Consider the following 26,187-nt stretch of genomic DNA (forward strand, 5'->3'; position numbering starts at 1 on the left):
AGTAATACAGTCCACTTATTATTGTTTGTCATGCTATTAATTACAGATCTGATTTATATACGATGAATGCTCACAGCAGCTTATACACTTTATTATCTATTACCTATTATTAAAAGTAGAAGCACTTGTGTTAAGGCACAGGCCACAGTTTCATGGCACTGCATTTGTTGCACAGTTATTTTCAGTTAAGGAATCCTTGTTTATGCATATCAAGAGTTCTTCCTACTGTGTGCATTAATGTACTAGCTTAGGACTGTACATGTACTTCCAAAACATACAAGATTTGATGTTACTGTTATAGACCAAGCATGGTTTTTACTATCTAAAATACATGCTCTAAACAAATTTATAGCAAAGTTAATATTAAATCATAAAGACTGTGCATCAAAGTTAGTATGTTTCCAAATATTCGATCAGTTTATTTATTTTGAATTTGAAAAATACATGTTGAAATTCCATGTTTCTTAGTTGTGTAACAAATCATTTGTGCTTACCAATGCAGAATTTACAATGAACTATTCTAATATGTTCTGCTTTCTTTTATCACAGTTTGTAATGACTGTCATTGCCTTAACGCGAACACTTCTCATGTAGAAGCTGTTGTATTTTGTAATTGTAGTTTGCTTCTCACTGTGTCAACTAACTTTTATTCTGTCCATCAAGGAGCAAAATCTGCCCCCAAACCTTATTTGTTTCTCACCTAGAGTCTCCACAGCCATTTACAATCATTTTTGTACTGTTGTATCATACTTTTCAAGACATCAGGACAAAGTGATCCCTCCAGTTACAGTTTATATGAGTCACATTACTATTTCTTGCTGTGAAACCACAGTGAATCAGAGAGGACAAGGAACCAAAGGTTTGACAAAAATGAAACTTTCTTACAATATTAGTTTAAATATCCACATTTTATGAAATATTCAACATATTTTATTGTATAGTCATTAACCAGAAAACGTCCAGTACAAGGTGACTATTGATTCTATATATTTAAACACTGCCATTCACATCCCATTACACTGGAATCACACAAAGGATCTGAATCTGTAATGTACAAATGTAACAAACATAATTTTGAGTATTTGGGCAAAGGTTCCAAAAAATTATTTATTAATTTACAGGAGATACATGTGTGTGAACATGGGGGACAGGGGATCACAGTATGTTCTAATGGATCATTACACCGAGTCTACATAAAAAAAACAGCATTTACATTTCTGACAACAGAAAATATTTTTTAATGTAAAAAAGTAATGGTCTGAATGAACATTGTTTGATTATTAAAGAAAATAGTAACACTGAAAATGCAGGAAAGAGTACCCTACAGGAGGTATTGAATGATTTCATGTGATGGAACAGTTTTAATTGAATAGAATTACAAAAATAACATTTTTGATATTTTCTTTCCTGAAAGTCTATTGCACACAGCTTAGTTTCACATTGAAGAGAAGACACTGTACATTAAACAGAAACACAAACACACTGATTTACAAGCTGTCATTGTTCTTTCGATCAGCATTTTAACTGTACATATTACTACAGCTCATTGAGATTCTGTAAAGCTTTGTGTAAAAGGGAGATAGACAGAATCTGAAATTTGCAACAAATATAAAAAACACATAATTGTCATTCACTGATGGCAATGAGTTGTCAATTATATTTTGCATATAAAAAAGTATACACAACAATTAACTCTGTTTCATAATCCCCACTCAAAAAGGGAGGGGAGGGACAGTAGTAATGGATGGGCTTAAGACCTGTATACCTGAATTAGTTTCATGGTATCTCATAATCTTTTCAACACAAGTGAGAAAATGGTTTGCCTTGTTTGGTCCCGACTCCTCTCCTAGTACATAAGTTTAGCTGCTGTGTAAAATTGCAATGTATGGTAGGGGCTTCTCTTTCCAATCTCTTGCTCCTGGACTAGTAGCCTCCTACACATCTTACAACTTCCAGTAAATTATCATCACCCACAAGGAAAAAAAAACCTGCAGAAAAATGGCTTTCAGCTGAAAGAATGCAGGCCTCAGTCTCGTAACAGCAGTACAAGAGTGTGGACCACGGACGGCCGCTAACGTGACATCCCGCTAAACTCTAAATTGGCTACTCTGTGCTAACAAACTGAGCGCAGCCAGTGGCCAAAATGTATGTGTCATATAAACTCCACTTATTTGACAGTCAATACCTGGTCTCTTCTCAACAAAATCCAACAAAATATTGGCAAGTAGTTTCCAGCAACTTACCAAATTACAAATTTAAAATTTTGTATCACCAATTTCTACAAGTTTCATCTATATATAAAAATGCAGATTTAAAATAATATCTCTGTTGATCCTCTGACAAATTTAGTTCATCAGCAGGATATTTTGACACTTTTTTTGCAGTATTATTTTCGAGGCACTCAACGTTAGGAAACTGTTGCGCTTTTATAAAGAGTTGCAGCACTCTGGTTGTTGGCTAGACTGGGATGCACCAGTCACCTGATCCCAACAGTGAACTTCACATCACAGCATGTGCTTATCACAGTAATTTCTGCTACTCTGAGCAGAGGTTGGCCAGCAGGAGATCAGGTGACGCTCGTTGTCAGCAGGTTGATGTTTCTTCTCCCTCCAGTGTGCAGCCCACATTTTCCAGCTTATGAGCCAAGTGCATCTTCTTGCAGTAAGGATCTGTGTCCAGAGCCTCCAAGATCTGTAATGCAGAAAGTGAATGACGACATTCAATTTATTTTTAATACAAGGTATATCCAGTGGCTGATTACACTACCATTAAAATGAAAGTGGGAAAAAGAGAGTGATGGAGGAAAGGGGGATTGTCTGGTATGAAAAGAAAAGATAAGATGGGAAGATGAGAAGTGAGATCATCTTCTTGGTGACCTCATTATTCACTACACCATGATTATCAAGAGCTCTTTCTACTAAACTCCCACTGACAAATGATTTACATTCAGAGGACTTGGGGACATTATGAATTCCAACCAAACTTTAACCACTTTCTATATTGCTCCTAATTGCTGCCTTTGAGCTCTCTCCAGTTCTTTCATTATGTTGGGTAAAGTACAACTTAACAGTAGAAGAACTGTTTTTACGTTCATTGTCTCCCCTTGTATCACCACCCTCTCACTTGAGAACATACTTTAATTAAGTATTTGGTTATCTAATTGAGACTAATCTTTGTGTCATATTCTGAAGGTACCCTAGAGTTTTCAAATATGTTCAATGGAGCAGTTCATAACTTGCATCACAGTTGTTTTGGCATATCTTTCGCAAATCACAATCAGCAGTCAACTTCTGACACTCTAGACCCCTTGACATATAAACCTTCAGCTAAATGAAGTGGCAAAAAATTTCATGAGGAGAAGAAGTTATATTCAAACACATTCCTATAGCTCATGATTTACACATACTCTGGTGTGAACAGCACAAAGTTGAAGAAAATTATATGTTATACTAATTATTTAGAAACAACAAATGGTATGCCACAAGATCAATAAGGGAAGTGCCGTACAAATCTGCACATTCTCAATGGACTGTGATTACTCACTACTTAAGATCATCTGTTCCCAAAATTTTTTTGTCTTTTCATCTAAAGCAGTGTCAGCCAAGAATTTGACTTGCAAGCCATGCCCTGGCATGAGTGCCACAGTGTTCAACTATGCGGGTCAATCAGTTACATCAGCGCATGGACAGGAGCACTTTCAACTGAAACACCAAATGGTCTTAAAAATAGCTCAAAAACAGTTGTAAGATTGTCAATGTCCTCAAAATGTATAGGAAATGATCCTTCTAATTCTTTCAAGGTCACAATGAATTCTTCAAGCCTTGCATTTTCTTTAATGGCAGTGAGCTTAGGGAACTGGACTGCACTATCAGAAAGTGTTCCTTCTCTAACATGATTCTCTTTTTAAATGCATCTCCATCAAATCAGAAAGATGTTGTTTAACACCTTGCAACATCTTACTGTGGGCAGCGTGCAGTCAATTCCACTTAAAGTACAAGGTCTGCAGCCCATTCCAGATCTTATAATTTTGTTCCTGGGCTACTTTTTCCTTCATAAATTCAACAATAGTGAAATTTAAATTGAAAAATGATTCCAGGCATGTCCTTAGACATAATCAATGTACTATGCAGTCATTTATAAAGTCTACATATTCTTCGATAAATTCCACTGAAAACTGTTGCAAATTGAGACTGGAATAATGGATGCAACTTTGGAAATTTTACTATTCATACCACCAATTTCTTTGCATGCTTGCAAATTTAACACAAAGTGCTTCTTGATGTATGGGAAAATGAAACCTGTCTGTTGATCATTGTAATATTTTGCTCTTTCATTACTTTCTGCAGAGTATTGTAATATCATTTCATAGAAAATTTGGAGTACCCATTGCTTATGCATCCCTCTATTGCTGTCCCCTTTTATTTTTAAAGGCCTGTAGCAATCGATCACTTGACTGCCTTGCTGTGTGCAAACAGCCACTGGATCTGTGAACATCCTTCATGTGACAAACAAATAACAAAGGATAAACAGCACTGACACCATGACTCTGCCAAACTAAAGAGAGCTGTGCCAACCAAAAAATGCCACACTAGAATGCTAATGAAATGTCACACTGTACAAAGTTCTTCTGGGAAGTAACAAGCAAAGCCAACACAGGTCGAGCCTTGGTCTGCATGTGACCTGCATACCCAGTGCAAGTGAAGTTTGGCAGTCTGTGGCTGGCCCTTATCTAAAGGAATTTAAGACATGGAGATTTTAGTGACTGAAATGTATTAGATCACATACACTCTAACACATATTATTCTATATATTAAATTATTATCTCATCACACAATATTTTACATAATATAGAACAGAATTCTGTGACAATAATTGTTTTATTATTTATTTCAGTTTTATTTACAATAAAAAAACCAGGATGATGGAGCAATAAAGCAGTCTACATGTCACAGAAAAACAGATTAAAAATTATATACTTAAGTACTCCCAAGTACAGTCTTGTGATGATGATGAGGATTTAGCTTAAAAGCATGGAACAGTGAAATTATCGGTGCCTGATACGACATAGACATTATATGCGACACATCATAATATGTGTATTTACCTGGTCACTATATTTTGTCACATAGATGTAGAGTTCCTTGAGTGCTGCCACTGTATCAAACTCTCCAACCTGTGACACAGATAACTGTTGCATTGCTGTACTCATTTCCTGATCCGTAATCTGTGGAAGCAGCTGAACATCACAATAGAAATGTGAAACCATTTCCCGATAATGCGGTATGTCCTTAGCAAACAGAAGCTTATTGGAGGGTGAATCTTTCCCAAGACGGTGTTCTGTTGTTGAACAAGCATCCATAAAAGTCTGGGCAATCACAGACAAGCAGGAATCAACTGTTGTTGTTTTGTTGATGTCGAAGATAAAATCTGGGTTCTTAATGAAGTTCACCCAAAACCTTAATGGAAGACTGCAAAAGAAATTTAAACAAATTATAAGATTCCTAAAATTCACAAAATAACATAAATGTGTGTGACATTTTATGACTGAATAGAATGAAAGGAACAATCATTCAGGTATACATCCTCCTCCACATACTCAAGTGCAATCCTGTCACAGTTTTAGGAACACCATTGTTATAAATTCTCACAAATACTGTAGACAACAAGATAAAAAAGTTTATCATTTCTTTCTAGCATTTTACAATCATTAACCATCAGAAAGTGCATATGAAAGCCCAAAATAACAAGGCTTTCAGGAATGTTTCACAAGTGTGTGTATTTATTACATTCACGTATGGCAAACAAAAAAAAAACATACTTTTGTTGTTGGAAAAATGGTTCTTAGAGAAAGGTAATTCAAGACCATAGTTATCCTGGAAGGCAATGTAGATTTTTGCCGGCTAAATATATTATTACTACCTTTTGTTATTAATTTGTTTTAAAAGAGAAAACAGTTGAGGGCATGGTTGGTACCCACTGACTCTTAGTGTTGCTCTTTATTTGGTGTCAGAACAGAATCCCCTCAAATGATATGAATAAATACAACAGATTGACAGTATTGGCTGTAAATGTTATAATGAATGAATATTGTTTACTGATGCCCCAACTCAGAAATTTTATCATTTGTATTACTAAGACAGCAATTACGATTATTATAGGGATTAGATTTAAATATATCTTATGGTGATGTTGTCACTGTTAATGAATATTCCCTTAAGAAGAGCTTTACTGATAGCCACAATATGAAAATCTATGTGTAAATGAATTAATCTCATCTGATATAAGAAAGCATGGATCTGTAAATAAATTATTCATTTTCTCTGCAGTATTACTTAACTGAATGTCTTTTATACACTAACATTTGAGAAAACTGAAATATTCAGAAGGGTGCATGTGATGAATGAGTTTTATCGCACAATATGTCAGTACAAAAATCATTAGGATTCCAGAATTGTATATGATTTCTAACTTTGAGAAGTCACTATGGTGAGGATCTACTATGTGCTGCAATTAGATCCTCTAAATGCAGTGTTATGGAATGACACAGGGAATCAATATGTTTGTGTGGATTTTGCTACATGCAGTTTCTATTAGAGTGTGCAAAGCACCAACAGTGGTTGCTAGAGGTCAACATTGAATAAACAACTAACCACCCATGTCATGATATGTTTGATGAGCAATACGTTAGGCAGTATCAAGGGAAGCATTTGTAGCTACTGTTCTTTGAACAAAGCATGCACATTTCTCACACATTTAGTTAGGCACTGTCCTGTAAAATACGGTGTGTAGAGTTGTCTGGAGAAGCAGCCCTGTGTTGGGCTCTAAAACATCCCAAAACAAGGTTCCTTGATTATGCTTACCACTGTAGTGTTTAAACATGTAGGAGAGGTTGAAGTGGGAGTCATCCAAAAACACTACATTTTGCCATTCTGCAAATTAGTATCTGCATTGAGATATCCACTGAACCATGTGGTATTTACTGTTTTCATCTACAGAAGTTGATATGATGATATGCACTTCACCAATAAGGGTCACAGCCAATGGTACAAAGCTGTTAATGCAGGCAGCTCCACAATATTTCAGTACCAAGTCAACATTATAAAAGAAGGTGTATGTTCAGTTGCAACAAATGGACAAGATGGTGGTCATCACTAACTATTGTATTTTTGCATTCCACACATGCATCACATTCATAGCAGCTTTTCAAGTACAACAAAAAAGTCTTGATAGGGTAACTGTTCCCCAGTGACCCATCATTCCACCGCATTTGAACTCACATGTTGATATTAGATCCTTTGATGTTTAATAGGAACACTTCCATTTACTTTATTTGACAGCTCTTTGCTTTGGCTTTGGAACAAGCATATAATGATTGTAGTGAGGAAGATGAATGATCAGCTTTGGTTTACTGCGAGAGTTTCTGGAAAGTGTGGATCATCTGTAAAGGAGACTGAATGTAGGACATTAGTGCAACCCATTCCTGAGTGCTGCTGAAGTGGGGATCCCATCAGGTGAGGTAAAAGGAAGACACTGAAGCATTTCAAAGGCGGGCTGCTATATATGTTTCTGGTAGGTTTGAATAATATGAAAGTATTATGGAGATGGTTTGGGAACTCAAACGGGAGACCCTGAAGGGTAGGCAGTATTATTTTTGAGGAACACCATTGAGAAAATTTAGAGAATTGTCATTTGAAGCTGACTGCAAAACGATCCTACTGCCACCAACATACATGTCACGAAAGGACCACAAACATAAGATATGAGAAATCAAGGCTTGTATAGAGGCATCTAGGCAGTCATTTTCCCTTGCTCTGTTTGTGAGTAGAACAGGAAGGGATAATATTATTAGTAGTGGTACAACGTACCCTCCACCATGCACCATACAGTGGCTTGTGGGGTATTTGCATAGATGTAGATGTCAATGCAAATGTAGACTGAGTTCTGACCTTTCTGATCAGCTGAGACAAAGTGCAGCTGGACTTACATGTATACCATAACTGCATAATGGTAATCCTTTGACTGCTGTGGATGACACATCATGCTCCACCAGTCCCCAAGTGCTGAGGGTCTGTTTAAACACAGCCTTTGGGTTTTCCACCTCTCACTGCTGCTGGTTCTCAGAGAATTTTCAAATATTTATCATACAATGTGTGCGCCTCAATGCATTCTGTCATTTGCAAAAGACTTTATTTTGATATCTTGATCCATTTATGAAATATGATGATTGTTATGACCATATGATTTCCATTGGGATGGAATTGGGCACACTGCATTGTGACTGTCCATGAGAGACAAAAACCAATAACTCCCAATAACTCACGAATAAAATGAGATGAGATATCATTTGGGTCTCAATTTCTAATACAATTTTCATATTGTATCTACATTTCATACACAGCAATGTATTAGCTAAAATCAACTATACACACAGATTACATAATATATTTTTACCTCTGCAAACTCTTTACAATTTCAGGCAATGCTTTACATAATATTAAAATGAATAATGAAAAGAAATTCAGTATTTTATCAAGCAAAGATAGTAGAGTGTAAGATGTACAAAAAATAAATTTTTTCACCAAATAGTTTTCTTAAAATTGGATGATACGTATCTCATAGCAATGGAATGCCACCTCTCAGCACACATAGCAATATTAGGTAAGCAGTACAGTGACAACAAAGCTGCATTCAGTGTGGAATCCAGAGAGCAAGAGAGCAAGTCTCTAGCAGTCAAAGGGTTAATTATACATTGTTTATAAATTGTTCAACAGTTTCTCCAAGTTTTGTTTGATTTAGGCCACTCTTTCTGGGTATTGACATTTCCACACATACCAGTTTATTTTGTTCATCCTTGTTCATTAATTGTTCAGGATTAAATTTCAGTAACAGCTATATTATAAAATAGTTTAGTCCCACAGAAAGTACAAAACATATCGCTATACAATTCTGTACAGCAAATGGCATAACACCACTGATTAATGTAGACTACGAACAGAAGTCTGTTGCTAAGGCAGAATACTCAAAATTTCTGGTTGTGTGCATTGATGAGAAGCTGAATTGGAAGAAACACATCGATGATATGCTGAAACGGTTAGGTTCAGCTACTTATGCTTTAGGGTTATTGCAAATTTTGGTGATAAACATATCAGTAAATTAGCTTACTATGCCTATTTTCATTCAATGCTTTCATATGGCATCATATTTTGGGGCAATTCATCACTAAGAGAGAAAGTATTCATTGCACAAAAGTGTGTAATAAGAATAATAGCTGGAGCCCACCCAAGATCACCTTGCAGACATTTATTTAAGCAGCTTGGGATATTCACAGTACCTTTGCAATACATATATTCACTTATGAAATTTGTCATTAATAATCTATACCTATTCAAAAATAACAGTGAAGTGCATAGCCACAACACTAGAAGAAAGGATGATCTTCACTATTCTGGATTAAATCTCATTTTGGCACAGAAAGCGGTGAATAATGCTGCCACAAAAATTTTTGGCCATTTGCCAAATAGTATTAAAAGTCTGACAGATAGCCAACCAACATTTAAAAGCAAATTATAAGAATTTCTGAATGACAACTCCTTCTACTCAATAGATGAATTCTATTATTTTGTGTAAAGAAAACTTATGTTAAAGTGACACATTCCACATCATTACAAAATGTCGTATTCATGATCCATTAAACAAGGATTAATGTATGTGTGTATGTATGTATATGTATATTATTTGGGAGAAATTTGAATCAAATGGTCAATTCATGAAGCATTATTCATCTCTAAATGAGCTACTGAAACACAGGTAACCTTCAAAGCAGAAAATGATAAAATGGAACTGATTTATTATACATTTCTAATACAAGACTGGACAGGAAAAAAAATACTTACCAAATTATGGCAGGCATATAAATAAACAAATGTTCACAGACACACAACCTTTTTTTAATCCATCTGATAAATGAAGAGAAATGGTTGGAAATACAACAGAATAGATGGAATATGGATGTGATATACAATCCTGGAAATGGAAAAAAGAACACATTGACACCGGTGTGTCAGACCCACCATACTTGCTCCGGACACTGCGAGAGGGCTGTACAAGCAATGATCACACGCACGGCACAGCGGACACACGAGGAACCGCGGTGTTGGCCGTCGAATGACGCTAGCTGCGCAGCATTTGTGCACCGCCGCCGTCAGTGTCAGCCAGTTTGCCGTGGCATACGGAGCTCCATCGCAGTCTTTAACACTGGTAGCATGCCGCGACAGCGTGGACGTGAACCGTATGTGCAGTTGACGGACTTTGAGCGAGGGCGTATAGTGGGCATGCGGGAGGCCGGGTGGACGTACCGCCGAATTGCTCAACACGTGGGGCGTGAGGTCTCCACAGTACATCGATGTTGTCGCCAGTGGTCGGCGGAAGGTGCACATGCCCGTCAACCTGGGACCGGACCGCAGCGACGCACGGATGCACGCCAAGACCATAGGATCTTACACAGTGCCGTAGGGGACCGCACCGCCACTTCCCAGCAAATTAGGGACACTGTTGCTCCTGGGGTATCGGCGAGGACCATTCGCAACCGTCTCCATGAAGCTGGGCTACGGTCCCGCACACCGTTAGGCCGTCTTCTGCTCATGCCCCAACATCGTGCAGCCCGCCTCCAGTGGTGTCGCGACAGGCGTGAATGGAGGGACGAATGGAGACGTGTCGTCTTCAGCGATGAGAGTCGCTTCTGCCTTGGTGCCAATGATGGTCGTATGCGTGTTTGGCGCTGTGCAGGTGAGCGCCGCAATCAGGACTGCATACGACCGAGGCACACAGGGCCAACACCCGGCATCATGGTGTGGGGAGCGATATCCTACACTGGCCGTACACCACTGGTGATCGTCGAGGGGACACTGAATAGTGCACGGTACATCCAAACCGTCATCGAACCCATCGTTCTACCATTCCTAGACCGGCAAGGGAACTTGCTGTTCAAACAGGACAATGCACGTCCGCATGTATCCCGTGCCACCCAACGTGCTCTAGAAGGTGTAAGTCAACTACCCTGGCCAGCAAGATCTCCGGATCTGGCCCCCATTGAGCATGTTTGGGACTGGATGAAGCGTCGTCTCATGTGGTCTGCATGTCCAGCACGAACGCTGGTCCAACTGAGGCGCCAGGTGGAAATGGCATGGCAAGCCGTTCCACAGGACTACATCCAGCATCTCTACGATCGTCTCCATGGGAGAATAGCAGCCTGCATTGCTGCGAAAGGTGGATATACACTGTACTAGTGCCGACATTGTGCATGCTCTGTTGCCTGTGTCTATGTGCCTGTGGTTCTGTCAGTGTGATCATGTGATGTATCTGACCCCAGGAATGTGTCAATAAAGTTTCCCCTTCCTGGGACAATGAATTCACGGTGTTCTTATTTCAATTTCCAGTTGTGTATAAATTTTATTTCACCAAAGAGCTTAACTCCACCAAAACTGTTTCAACACTTTGCTGTTCTCATTGTGTGTGTATCAAAAAATTGAAGCACACTATTAGTCACAAAGTGTATGATCTCAAATCCATCTTCTGTATATGCCGAGACGGCATAATATATCTGTTATATTACACAGAAGTGATGAGCTGGTAAGGACATGAAAAATAATTCCTTAAGAAAGAATTAGTCTAAAATCTGCCTGATTTATAGCTAATCATTATGTTCTCAAAATAGTCATGAATGATCCGTTGGATAAACTTTTGGCCACTTCATTTCACAAAAATTAAGAAAGTTGCAGTGCTTCCAATCAGTCACAAATGTAATAGGCATGGAATTACGCTGCCCACCACTTGAAATACTGCCTGTAATGCCTAAGTGAAACATATAATATTTTTAAGCATCCACTAATTTATTGCAATCAAGGTGAGTACAATTTTACCATGTTTTAGGTTAATTGCTTTTCATTTTTATATTCATCTTTCACAATTAATAAACAATAACTATATTTATTTTTAATGGTTCCTCTTGGCAGCTTCAGATATTCTACAGTTGGTATGTACTCAAAAATTAAAGCGAAATGTTTGGTGTACTATACATATGAATCATTGACAGACAGTTACATACTGATGAATAGGTACATCTTCATGAAGTGATACAGACATTAATGCAAAAAATGTTGGTCACTTAGTAATCTTTCCATGCAATTTCTGCTGGGTTCTGCTGGGATAAGCAGCATATGTTCACCATGGCAACTAAGGGTTTTCTATAAAACCTAAAGGTAATACTCAATCTATTCACTAAGGAAAACACCTTTCTTGCACTTCTAAAAATCACATACAGTGAAGTGTGAACAACTTTTATTCCCTCCTCCTCCCCCCCCCCCCCCCCCCTCCCCCACCCTTAAACCTCCTCTCTAGTATGGCACATTTATTCTCATCAAACAGTGTACAAAGGTTAGCTGTATAAACATACCTGTTGGATTTCCAGGCGTGAACCACTTCTGGATCAATAATGCTGTATCTCCGAGCAGCATCATCAAGGAGATCAAATAACCACTTAACTGCTGGAGGAAGTGCTTCATTTGCTGTCAATATAGTGTTGAAAAAGTCATCTACAAATTTCTGAATGGTGCCTTTTGTAGACAGAAGTCTTGTTAGAAAAATTTCAGGAATGGCTTTATGAGTTCTTTCTGATGTTTTGTTGTTTTGGTAATGGTGTTCATCAACTGTTCTCACTAAGTGAAACACACGCACATTTGATCCTGATTCTATATCACCATTTGCTGTTATTACTGGTGACAAAGAATTGGGGAAGAATGACCCTGTACCTAAAAGAAACAAAACTAATGAAAAACAGCCACATTCTATGATAACAAGAACCACAAGAATCACATCAGATAAAGCTCTAAGTTACTTACATAAAAAAAAAATAAAAATAAAAAAAAGTTTTTACATAATTACTCATTGCAATTATTATTCTATATTGGAAAACAATATAAAAACATTTGCATTTGTGATCCCATGGTATTACAATTATTATTAATTATCACATCAATTAGTAATAATTTTGCCATATTTAGAAGCACACTTACGACAGAAACTTATTAGATCTAACAGTATCAAACAAACCTGGCCTCTCTCAGGGTGTGCACGGTGAAACTGGTATCAAATACCATGAGGCAATTATAGCAAAAATGTTTAATGATGTATAAAGGGAAACTAAAAAAAAGTAGAAATATTTATATGTTCAGTCTCAAGGAAGATCTTGAAACCTTTAGCTGAGGGCATGAGCACCTAAAAGAACTGTGGTTTAAGTTTAGAAGAATAGCTGATGTAGTATTAGCCATGTATGTACCTGGCAGAACAGTTAATGATGGGAGGGATTCTCCATGGTATACAGTTATTGCACAGAAACTTTTATAGAAACAGCTATTACTACACAAGTGCTGTGAGGTAAAGCCTAGGTCTATAGATAGAGATACACTAAACAAAAAATGTTGGTCTTTCAAAAGGACAATATGTGAAGCCTTCAGTGATTACTCTAGCACAATATTATTGAAAGATCTTTCACAAAGCTGAAAGATATTCTTATTATATGTTAGGATTGTCAGTTGCACCAAAGTTAATGTCCAGCAGCTCACGGATGACACAGGAAACGAGACTTAGGATATCACACAAAACCAGAAAGGAGAAATGTATCCAAATGCTACTTTACAAAGGAAGCTGCCGGAGTACTAACACATTTTGGTTCTCACTCTATTGCAAAGATGAGTGATTCAGATGTCAATACCAGTGGTGCTCTGAAACTGCTGAAACTGAACAAGGCCCCAGCACCTCATGAAGTCCCAGTCAGATTACATAGAGATTTTGTAACTGAGTTTTTGTAACTCAGATTTTGTAGATCTCACAAAAAAAAAACTCCTGTCCAGTATGTTTGACATCCATTTGTTGTAAAATCATAGAAGATATTCTGAGTTCAAACATAATGAGATACCTCTTCCATGGTAACCAACACGGATTCTGAAAACATAGGTCATGTGAGAAACAGCTCAAGCTTTATTCACAATGTATCCTGTAACAATGGATCAGGGCATTCAAATAGATGCAGTGTTTCTTGGCAGCCAAAAAGCATCAATATGTATGAATAAAGTATGGTTATATTGGGTATCAAATAAAATTTGTGTGGGGTGAGGATTCCTTGGTAGGCAGGACAGAACATGTTATCTTGGATGGAGAATCATCAACAAAAGTAGAAGTAACTTCCCTTGGGGAAGTGTGTTGAGAACCTTGCTGTTCATGTTGTATCTTAATGACTGGACAAACTTTTTGAAGATGAAGCTGTCATCTTTAATGAAGCAGAAGCAGCACAGATAATCAATCAGATCTTAATAATATTTTAAAGTGATACAGAGATTCATAATGTGCTTTTACTGTTCAGAAATATAAAACTGTTAACTTCACAAAACGCAAAATTGTAGTATGCTATGACTAAAAAATCATTAATTCACAACTGGTATCAGTCATATCAAGCAAATATCGGGATACAAAATTTGTAGCAATATGAAATGGAAAGCTGGGTCATATGTAAAGCAGGCAATAGATTTCATTCAGTTCATTCATTTCACTGATAGAATAATGGGAAAATTAGCAGTCTACAAAGATGATGTCTTGACAAACACATGTATGAAACATCCAAGAATATTGGTCAAACATCAGGAACTCCATAATAGATAAGTCCAACATGTGATACTGAACATATCCAAATACGGGAAGCATGACTAGCTGCACTCCATACACAAATAATGGAATGGGATGAAATTCTAACATGTGGTACAACTAAAAGTACCCTATGCCATGAACCACACAGTGGTCTGAGAAGTATAGACGCAGCTGCTGACGTACATTAACACACTGCTGGGGTAGACTAGTCTCATATGAGAAATAAATTGTAGGGCAAAATTTATGCAACAAGCCATGCACATTGTATATTGTATATTGTAACCTAAGCCTGTTCCATAGTTCCTGTTGCTAAGTATTATCGCCTCACTTCACACAAGAAGAAAGTGAGCTCTCACTCGATTATGAGCAAGAATACAGAGAAACCAGTCTCTCCCATTATTCAGGGTTCTCCAGCATGACTGAGCCTGTTAGCCAGTACTTTCAATCCCAGAGTTTCCTGAAAATGAGTGTGATCATCTTCAAAGCTTCTTGGGAGTCAATAAGCAGGCTGCCAATATTTTGGGTTTCAACTTTCCTTAAGTTACTTAGTACAAACTCGACTGTATCAAACATGGGACAGGAAGAACTGCTGCTGCACTCCACAAATGGAGATGAGACTCTCCAATGTATGAGTGCGGCAGGCTAGCACCAACAGTGTCATATATCGTATAGGACTATCCCTTGAGTGCTTTTGTCTGATCCATGGACAGGAGCAAATTTTTATTTTTTTGTTTTGTTTATTTTGTTGGTTGTCTGTAACTGTCAGTGTACCAGAACTGTGTATTTATTTGTAACTGTTCAACAACAACTACCAAATGTAATAAATAAGTAATGTGATAAGAAGACACATTAGTTGTATGGATGATGATACGAGGAGAGATAATTACTGATCACATGGAGAAAATGTTGAGCAACAGATAACCAAATAAACAAAGTGCTGATTGATATAGGTCAGCTATCAAACCAGAACTGTTCATCATAGCATACATGAGATATATTTGAAGTTTTTACAAACAATTTTCCAAAATGTGAGATTATTTGCATTTTTATTTATTTATGAAACACTGGCAGTCAGTAATTAGGACTGAACAAAGCTACAGGATCATGAAAACAGGGTATAGCATGCAAATTAATATAAATGCAGCATTCTTTGCACTCTTCTCTCTTCGTGCAGACTGAGAGTTGTTGATACATCAAACAACTGATATACCATACTGAACAAATTCCAGTAACATGTCTTACTGACGTCAAACAGGTGCTCAGACAGATGAAATTCAGCTTAAACAAAACAATTTTTACCATAAATTGTTCCTCATGCAATGAATAGTCTCATGGTTATGCCAACATGTGAAAGCAGTGGACTGAAAGATAACTAGGAATCTCTTAAATCAGCCTTGGGAATATATAACATACCGTGGGATGATGAGAATATGATCCATGTAGCAGTAACTTCACATGTCTTTTGGAGTGGCAACACCAGTTCAGTTCTGTTAGAGTTTTTGGTATTAACTGTTTAAATACATGATAGTGTGGTTTGTGCAAAGGCTGTGTAAGCTTTTGGACAAATGTCACAATAATTTGGAGAAAATTATATATGTATATATTAGACAATAAGGTGAGAGCCATACCTTTTAGAGCATTGAACAAGCATGCATGAAATCCATGAGAAATGAGAGGGATGAGGTTAAGTCGGTAACTGATGTAAAATGTCCTGTATAAGTCAGTGTGAGTGAATTATAGCCTCAGATTTAATGAGTATGACATGTAATAGCTCAAAACATATCACTTGTGTATCTGTTTTCATACCATAACATAAAGACATCTTTTTTGCTGCTTAGTGGGTAGTTACAAAATTTCTTTCATGAGGTGGCACATTTTTATTACTTTGCAACTTTATCCATTTATATTTGTCATTGTTACTCATGTACTGGACAAAGTTCATATTTTTCTTATGAGTTCTTTATGGTGCTACATTATTTTGCCCAGGTTTTACTTATGCAAACAAGTATGTACAATGTAACAAACATGCATTGATGAAAGCTGTGGCATAATATGTAACCAGAAGTTGTAATCAATATTAGTTCTGTTGTACCATGACAGGACTCAAACAGTTTCTTTGCAGATGTGAGTAAAATTAATTGCCTGTTGGTGGACAGTTTATGTTGAACAGTGACTGTGTGATGTGGTAGGGGTTATGTAATGTGGTCTATGAAAAGAAAACAATCAGGAAAGTATAAGTGCAATATGTACTCGATTCATAAATTAAAAAAATTAATACTACATACAAGACAGACAACTATTATAAATACAGTGCCAGGATTACTTACAGTTCTGGCAGGATTGTTTACAGTTTTCACTGAAGCTACCATTCTGTCGTGTGATAAGAGACATAACAGCAGATTCCTTCACTCCATAATGAGAAAGAGTGTTTAGCTTCTTCCAACCACAGTGTGGTTTAGTTGTCAGATCTTCATCTTGCAAGGTCAGATGTCCTCCTCTCCCATGCCGCCATTCTAAAAGTGAATAATTAACAATGAGTAACAAACAAAGGAAAAATATATATTCTGACTTTACATTTTACACACCTGTTCATAGCAACACATAGAATGCATCTCTTAAATGTATACGAAAATCTGTGAAACCTCTCATTTTCTACAGAAATGGAAACAAGTTGTTTTGATCAGTCTTGTATAGATCACAACTTACAATTTCAACTTTGTTTGTCTGCCCCTTTCTGACAAAAATTGAAATAGGAAGAGATGGTGGTAAATTAAGAGATCTAAGTTTTTTTCAACCTATGGAAAATGAAATGAGGCAAAAATCTCTAGGTTATCTGCATGATTACTGTTTTTCATAAACTATTCATTTATCTTAAAATCTGGTATTATTTGTAATTGTAGGTTTCAAACTAAAGTAAATCTTCATACTGTTGTATCTATTATCCAACTACATGAAAATTTTCATTTCAAATTAATAATTTATCTTTGTTCCTCTCTGTTACAAATTTCCAGATTAAAAATTTTTGGTGTTTAGGACCTGGAGTTAGTGAAAAAGGAGACTTTGTGTGTTTGCAAGAACTGTCAAGATGCGATGGTGGCTAGAAGCCAATGTGTTCCTAATAATGGTCTCAAGTAACAAGAGTAACAAATAGGAAGCTTCATGAGATTTCAAGGGAATGATGATTATAATGATTTGTGGAAACATAGCAGACTGAGGTAGTGGTGAGGTGAGCCTTTGAAACAGTTTGTGACAAATCCATAAATAAATAAATTGTAAGACCATTGCCACTCAAGTCATTGCTTCGAGTTTCAGTCTTTGTCGAACAAAATTATAACCTACAATATATTTTCAATTTTGTTCTTTATTTTATACTGACGTATCAAGAGAAAATGGTTTGGTAGCTTGATGGGAAATGTCAGATTACTAACAATACAGCACGGGGTTTGATCCCCATAGGATGACAAAAGTTTAATATTCCATCAGTATAGAGATGATCCGAGATGATACTACAGAAAACCTAAAACTGGGTGATCAGAGGTGATTTTAACCCTACTCCTCTCACTAAAAACAAATCTAAAACTCTAACAGTTACACGTTCTCACTTATTTTTGACCCTCAGCTAGGACTACATTCATCCATGCCTAGCAATTTGTAGTGTGATGTTCAAATTAACAACCTTGTGGTTTATGACTGTTTTATATGCTTATTAAAATGACTTGATGGTAGTAAGGAAACCAGGACATAAAAACAAATACATGTGATACAATAAAAGAAGCTTTTCACGGGTAACATATATTTCTCAAAATAAGAAGTGGAAAACATGCACAAAGCAATAAATAAAAAGGGTGAAATTATAAAGCAGTATTCTGAGACAACAAAGCAGGATGAATCAATTAACAAGGATGACACATAGCTTAATGTTTCTTTGGAAAAGTAAATAAATCTGTTTATCAAAAATTGTAGTGAAATTTTTAGGAATAAAATAAATAAATGGCAATTGAAAGTAAAAATGAAAGAATCTCTACTGGCTACAGATGTCTCTATGATCTCAGAGACATGTTCAGGTCTAAAGTTATATCATATTCTGCCAAAATGAAGATCTACAATGCTGTTATATGCCCCAATGTCCTCTATGACACAGAGAACTGGACACTAACTAAAAGAGAACACAAAAGCTCCTTACATTTGAAAGAAAGGCTATGAGAAAGATTTAGTGCCCAGTAAAAGAAGGAGATACTTGGAGGGCAAGGAAGAATGACAAAATTTATGAGATCATGAACCAGTCCAGCATTTTACAATATCAAAAGAGCAGATGACTCCAATGGGCAGGTCATGTAATCCACATGTCAGAGACCCAACTTTCTAAGCAATGGGAGGTCAAGATTAAGAAAGGTGCGGTAGCTCTGAATGTATAAAACTGGAAGGAAACACAATAAGACAGAACACAGTGGAGACTGACTACTGATGCAGCACATGGTCTAAAGGGCTGGTGACTACAGGATAAGTAAACAAGTAAGCAAGAAAGTGGAAAGCAGAGGAAAATAGTGAATTGAAGAAACACACATGTCTAGAAAATTTTGTCTACTGGCACCAGCCTAATGAAACAATGATACAAACCAGGATTTTTTAATTTTTTTTTAAGTTAGTGCAAGAGAACCCAAAAATTTAGCACAGTGAACCTACAACAGTTTCACCAAGTACTCATCAATTTCTGGGGAAAGTGAGTGATAACAGATTTAATATTTTCTTCGTATGTTAATTGCATTGTATAACACCTATTAATGGGTAATACGTATTTTTTTCATACCTAAATCAACTTCATGGATTGATGGCCTCAGGGAGAAGGGAGTATTCTTGTAAAGTGCATCTAATATTTTGGATTTAACTTGGCTTATAGTGTCACAGTCTAAAACTTTACATTGAATCTTTTCATCTATCTCATCCTGCACAACATGGAGAGTCTGAAATAAACAGAAACAAGTATTAGTTAAAAAATGACGAAGTTCAAAAGCAAAAGCAATTTATAGCTTAGACTAACTTGTGATGGGATAGTGTCACAAAATTATGTAAGTTACCCTACTACAAAATGATATTTGTCTTATTAGGTACAGGAAAAACAGAAACTGGCAAAATTAATAAGGGAACTTCAAATACTAACTGCAACCATGTCTTCATATTCCCAGAGATCTTCAGAAATATCCAGAACTATTTTCCATGGAAGATGCTATAAGATGTAATTTTAATATTCAAAAACTGCTGAGAAACATATTTTCATGAAGGAGAAAAACTTGAATTGAAATAAATTCTTACAGTATCTTACACACTATCCACTTCTTTGTCCTTTTTGTGGCCTTTCTTAATTACCCCTCAATTTATTTCTGAGAAGAGAACAGTATTTTCTTCTAGTGGACTCTAACTTCTTGTCATTTAATGATACTCATCGGGAAGTCACTGTTCAGTAGAACAAAAAAAGTAGAATTCTGCAGATTAATCCCCTTTTGCTCATCAGTTAAGAATACTAGGTACATCTATGTCACAATCTGTACGGTCAACTTGGGATCAAACACTGCCACCGTCAACTTGGGATCAAATACTGCCACCAGTCCTGTGTTTGATGATGATAAGAGGAGCAGTGTTCTCAAACAACTGGAGTTCTCTTCCCTTCTTCTTCTTTTAGGTATATTGTTCATGAACTACTATAAACTACAGTAATTTCAACCGTTTGTCCTATCTTTTCTTCCACAATTCCATCATCATTTCTTGATGTTTTTCTCTCTCCTCCTTCTTGCATTTTCATGTTGGAATCTTGCAATTTCTTCCTGAGTGGGAGATTTACCACAACATCTTGTGGAGTAGTTTGGAGTTCATCCATATCCCTTCCAATTTTTTTGTACCATGTGCTATCCATTCTTAATTTACTGAAATAAGTGGACAACCTTTTTGTCAGTCTGTTGGGATTCATCCTTTGGATATGATCATAGAAACTTATTCTTCTTTTCCTAACCATTTCTACATTTTTTTTCAGTATGTGTATAAATGTCACTATTACAACATCATCTGTATTGTGTTTTCTCTTCAACTGGTCCGAAAACTTTCCTTAGTACTATTCTTTCCATGATTTCCAGTGTTTCTATCATTGCCTTTATGTTTAGAGTTATTCTGGGTGTTTTACTGTAGAGTAATGTCTAAGTTAACTACTGAAGATAATGATTTTTTTTATTATATACATCCTTAGTGAGGTAGTATGCTGTTTTCACCTTATTAACTCTTCCTTTAATGACTTCCTTCTCCAAAATGTCTTTCTTAGTTATGTGGCTGTCTCCATTGAGCCTGAAAGTATAACTAGGTTGTCTGAAAATGCTAGTCAGTCTATTTGTAGATTGTCCCTTCTGTAACCTAATATAACGACCTCTTTGATTTTGATTTCTCCTAATGACATTCTCCATCCTATTATGACTTTTTCTAGAAGGCAATTAAAGAGCAGTGGGGAGAGACCATCTTCCTATCTGACTCGATTTTTGATCTCAAAACTTCTACAAATTTCACTTTAGAATAAGTGTTTGTTGGTGTTTGCTTAATCAGAACTGTGGGTTTGCTGTCTAAGCCAAGTTCATTGAGAATTTCAAGCAGTGAGTTCCTGTCTTGCTAGCAGTAGCACCTTCATACCACTAAAAAAAAATCTGTTTCTCTATTTTCTACCCTGTGACCACAAGAATCAGACGAATGCTTGCTGCATGTTCAGCTGATTATGTGAACCCCTTCCTGTTAAGCATGTACTGCTGTGTGCTGCCAAAACCTTCTCACATAAGGTATCTTCACAACAAATGAGTTTCAAATATGATATATGCTGTCATTACGTTGTTACTTACATAAATGAACACATTTTGGATGAAGGTGTGCAAGTTAAAATTTTTAAGATAATTTTGTATGGACATTGCCAGAATGTACATCATGAGCCAATGGTAGCAGTCAAGGGCTTATCAAAATAAAATCTTCTGCATCCAAGTTTTCACAAGCAAGATGGGTTTCTATTCTTGAATTAATGCTATGTCATTCTTTATGTCAATTCCATGTCAAACAGTAGTGGCCTCCATAAAATACATTTACTTACAATAGCATTTAGTCTATGCTTAGAGAAACATTTAGTAAATTGTAAATCATGAGGAACAAACACAAACAAAATCTGTAGTGGTAGGTATAACTGAAATTTGTCTTGTGACAACTCTGATATCATCATAACTTATTCAAAAGACACTTACCACGACTCCATGATCAATCTGTTCCCTAAGCAGACGTTCTTCAGAAAGTGAGTATCGTGCATCATGAGTGATGGCATCTACTGGCCCCTTTTCAATCTGATGTTTAATAGCTTTAAACAACAAAAAGAGGGAAGAACCAGCGTAATCTTTCAGGTAATTGTACATACAGAGAGCCATCCAGTTGGTTAACATTTTTTCAACAACAGATTCAGTTCTTCGCAACATCAGCTGTGGATGTTTTGTACAAACAGATTTGTCAATCAGTCTTAACAGCAAGCTTCTAAGAATGTCAGTTGCATATTCCATCTTCCCCATGAGAACTACCATTAATAAGGAAGCCACATTGACCCTGTGAAGGAAGAATACACTGTCACTATCACATAATACAGGTTCCACTGAAAGAAAAAATCCAGACAAATTACACAACTGTTCTTCCATCACAATATGGCTGTGCCTACAGCTAACACAGTCAGGTTGCTGGAAACTCACTGGTTAATACCACAAAACATAGAAAATGAATACTATGAAAAATTTTTTTCTTAGGGGCCCTTCAGGTGGTAGGTGGTATTGAGAATTGTCAACTCATAAATTTTACTGCAAACATCATAATGATAAACCATATAATAATACAAGGGCATGCTGAAAAGTAATGTCTCCAAACTTTTTATTTGAAAACTCTTATGATTTTTTTAAATAAAACAAACTTTATTAACATTCTACATCTTATTCTTCATGTCTACATATTTATTTATTCATGAACATAATCTCCCTGACATCACACACATTTCTCCCAATGAGAGACAAATTTGTTGGTACTGTCACTGTAGAATGTTTGACTTTGTTGATGGAGGCACAACTTCATCTCTGCTTGCATTGTTTCATCATTATCAAAGTTAACTCCTCAAAGGTGCTACTTAAGTTTTGGAAACAGATGAAAAGTAGATGGGACCAAGTCGGGACTGTATAGAGGACGATCGATGACAATGAACCCAAGGTGCCAGATTGTTGCAGATGTCGCAGCACTTGTGTGTGGTCTGGCAATGTCATGAAGGAGAGGGCACTCTATGTGTGGGATTCTGAGGGTCTCTCATGCACTGACATAGTTATGTTACACACCAGCATGTAACATGCTACATTCCTGTATCAGTAGAGGGCTGCTATTTGCATCAGCAAAATGGAAAAGTCAACTGAGTAATATGCATGACACATAATATATCACCTGATATTGAGAAAAGAATAAAAGATCTGGATGCATTAGTTTTCAGCATATCCTCATATGATATCACAATGATGATGAAAGTCTTGAATGGCATGCAAGAATTCTAATGTTTAACACAATGAAGACACTATGTCCCTTTGTAGGCAATGTCTCTTTTTAAAAATAGATAGTGTTTGCATGATGATGATACAACTTACAGTGATGAAATGAAACATGTGTCTGACATTTCTGGCCAAGAGACCAGCCTATTGAAAGTCTTTCTCTTTGATACCACTTTGGCGACTTGCACATTGAAGATGATGAAACAATGATGAGGACAACACAAACACCCAGTCCTGAGCAGAGAAGGTCCCCAAAATCAATTAGAATCGAACCCAGGGCCCCGTGATTGAGTGTCAGCAACACAACCACAAGACCATGAGCTACTGACACTTCCAGTGATAATGTACAAAGACAAACGTGTTGTTCTGAGATAGGCAAATCTGTTCATGTAAGGAAAGAGATAAAAGTTATAAGTGAAACTGAGTTAGTTTAGCATTTATCACTGGTCTGCTGGCAATGATAAAACTACAAGTACCTTATCTATCTGTACAGCTTGTACACAACACTACATTCACAACAACTGTTTAAAGTGGCATCCCCAACTTCTATACAGGCATTCTAATGTCATACAAAGCTCTGTTATAATTGTTCAAACAAATCCAGCAGTGTTTGAACAATGTCACAGTCAGCAAAAATTCTTGCCAGGACATATTCTTCACTCTCGGCAGGTGTCTAGTAAATAAGACTTTTTTCATGATCCTCAACAACACAATCATGTGGGGTCAGCTCAGATGAATGAACTGACCACAAAACAGGATAGCTTCTTGCTATCCACAATTCAGGAAAATTCTGACACAGGTATTCATGAACAAGATGTGCAGAGCAAGCAGGGATTTCAACATCAAAGAACAAGTAGAACATCATCCAAAAACATCTCTCAAAATAAAAGTGTGCTATGGTACAGTGAAACAGAAAGGAAGCAGATCAGGCCCATTAACCAACTTTTAAGTACATCTGTCCATGAGTTCGCAGCATATATGTGTTGATCGCGTTTCACAATGGTACCATGGGGATTCACAAAGTCCCACATATGACTGAGAAAAGCACCTATGCAGGAAAATGAGAACTGACCATACAGCATTGCAGTACCCACAGATTCAACACAGTCTGCAGAAGTAAAGGCATCCATTTTCTGTCAATTGAAGTGTGTAGCTGCAGTTCCTATAACACTTTCCATGTAGCACTGTGTGGTGCACTGATATCATGTGCAACTGACTGACTGCCCATTAGATGCTCCTCATCCTCATGGGGAAGAATTACTTCTGGAGTCTGTATAGTTTGTTGTCCTCAGTTGATGTGAAACTACTTACCCTGTTTCCATTTACCTCTGACAACTTCTTGGTATCAGGTATATGTCAGATGTATCCTATGTGGGACTTTATCTGAACAGAATATCGGCTTCCCAACAGTTTTCGTTTGCTTCATCATGGCTGATCTACTGTACACTGTAACCTATAAACACAGTGTGCAATCTTCCAAACCTTTACATGAAGACTGACCATGTCTATGCACACATCATGCCATGTGAAAAGCATCAGTGATCTTGCCTATCTGAACCACTCATTGTATATACTTACTTGTTGCTAGGATTTACCTACCTGCTAACTATGTACATAAAAAAAATCAGTTAATTACAGCATACAAATAATGATTTGTTGATTCTCATATCCCACTCACAGATTTATCCCATGACAGTTCTGGTTTCATAACTAATTACTTGAGTGTTTCTGTACCAGGGTTTTTATCTTAGATTGAGGGATAATGGAGGAGGGTAAATGAATCGTCATCACAGTAAAATTTTGTCTATCAAAATTACTTGGTATGATGACTACCATAATATTATGCCTGAAAAGATTAATACAATTGTGAGTAAAACCAATACATGAATAAAACCAGTTTTGAGTAACATACCTCTTAGTTTCTCTCCAGCACACTAGACCTTTAGCTTAAAATGGAATGTGATTTATAAAATGTTTCTGGCATGAGCCATATGTACAGTTGAAGCTTCCATGAAAGAAAGGATAATTTAAAGAAAAAGAAAGAAGTGCCACAAGAGGTAGCAATGGTCAAAACTATAAGAAAAGATCCTGTAATGATTCACCTGGAAATCAATATCTGTGGAGATATGGGCCTATTTGTTCTTTCATTCTCATCTGTCTGTTACATAAACTGAACACTGTAGGCAGTGCTGCATGCTATTATCACACATTGTGACACATCCTGCAGCCTTTCTTTGCAGTGAATCATGCAATCTTTTCAAATATATCTCACTCCACTCAGAGTGCATCACGTGCACTGGTCACATGCGCCTGTAACATCTGCACATTGTTGATGGGTTGGGCATAGGTCAATGTGTTTAAATGTCCCCATAGCCAGAAATCTAGTGGATTCAGGTTCAGTGAATAGGGAAGCCACTCTACTGGACCTGCTCAACCAATCCATCGTCCAGGAAATGTTGTGGTACTGTCACATGATCCTTAGGAAATGGGATGGTGTACAAATGTATGTAAACAATGGTCAGTGTTTTTCTTCAAGGTTAATGCTCTCCAATAGTGCTGGTAATTCATCACACCGAAAATGGTGATACACAGCACCTCTTAGTCAATCCAGAGAAGTGTATGGCTCTATGAGTCTGCCACCAACAGTTCAAGCCCACACATTGATAATGAAGCAATCAAAACACCTCACCTCCATGATTGCTTCGAGATTGTCAGCTGCCCATGTGTGTGTATTGTGGTAACTTACTATGCTATTTCCTGTGGATTCTACTTACACAAGTAAAATGGGCCACATCTCAACAGGTATTGATTTACACACATATCATTACAGTAACTTTACTTCTGGTTTTGACCAGTACTCCCTCCTGGATGAATGTGAGAATTTTTGTTTTGAACACCATGTATAAAATCT

General features: G+C 36.9%; 1 protein-coding gene across 1 annotated transcript in view; it reads right to left on the minus strand.

Annotated features, from left to right (window-relative positions):
• Positions 1-390: 390 nt before the first annotated feature.
• LOC126184378 (plexin-B) overlaps positions 391-26,187 on the minus strand; it is a 981,143-nt gene continuing 955,346 nt past the window's right edge. Inside the window, exons 15-20 of the mRNA XM_049926762.1 lie at positions 21,957-22,305; positions 19,505-19,658; positions 17,025-17,210; positions 12,452-12,806; positions 5,105-5,468; positions 391-2,691 (exon numbers count right to left, since the gene is read on the minus strand). Coding sequence (XP_049782719.1) covers positions 2,584-2,691; positions 5,105-5,468; positions 12,452-12,806; positions 17,025-17,210; positions 19,505-19,658; positions 21,957-22,305 — 1,516 coding nt within the window. The 3' untranslated portion in view covers positions 391-2,583. The remainder of the gene's footprint in view (positions 2,692-5,104; positions 5,469-12,451; positions 12,807-17,024; positions 17,211-19,504; positions 19,659-21,956; positions 22,306-26,187) is intronic.

Source organism: Schistocerca cancellata, chromosome 4 (genome assembly GCF_023864275.1).
Source record: "Schistocerca cancellata isolate TAMUIC-IGC-003103 chromosome 4, iqSchCanc2.1, whole genome shotgun sequence".
NCBI lineage: Eukaryota > Metazoa > Arthropoda > Insecta > Orthoptera > Acrididae > Schistocerca > Schistocerca cancellata.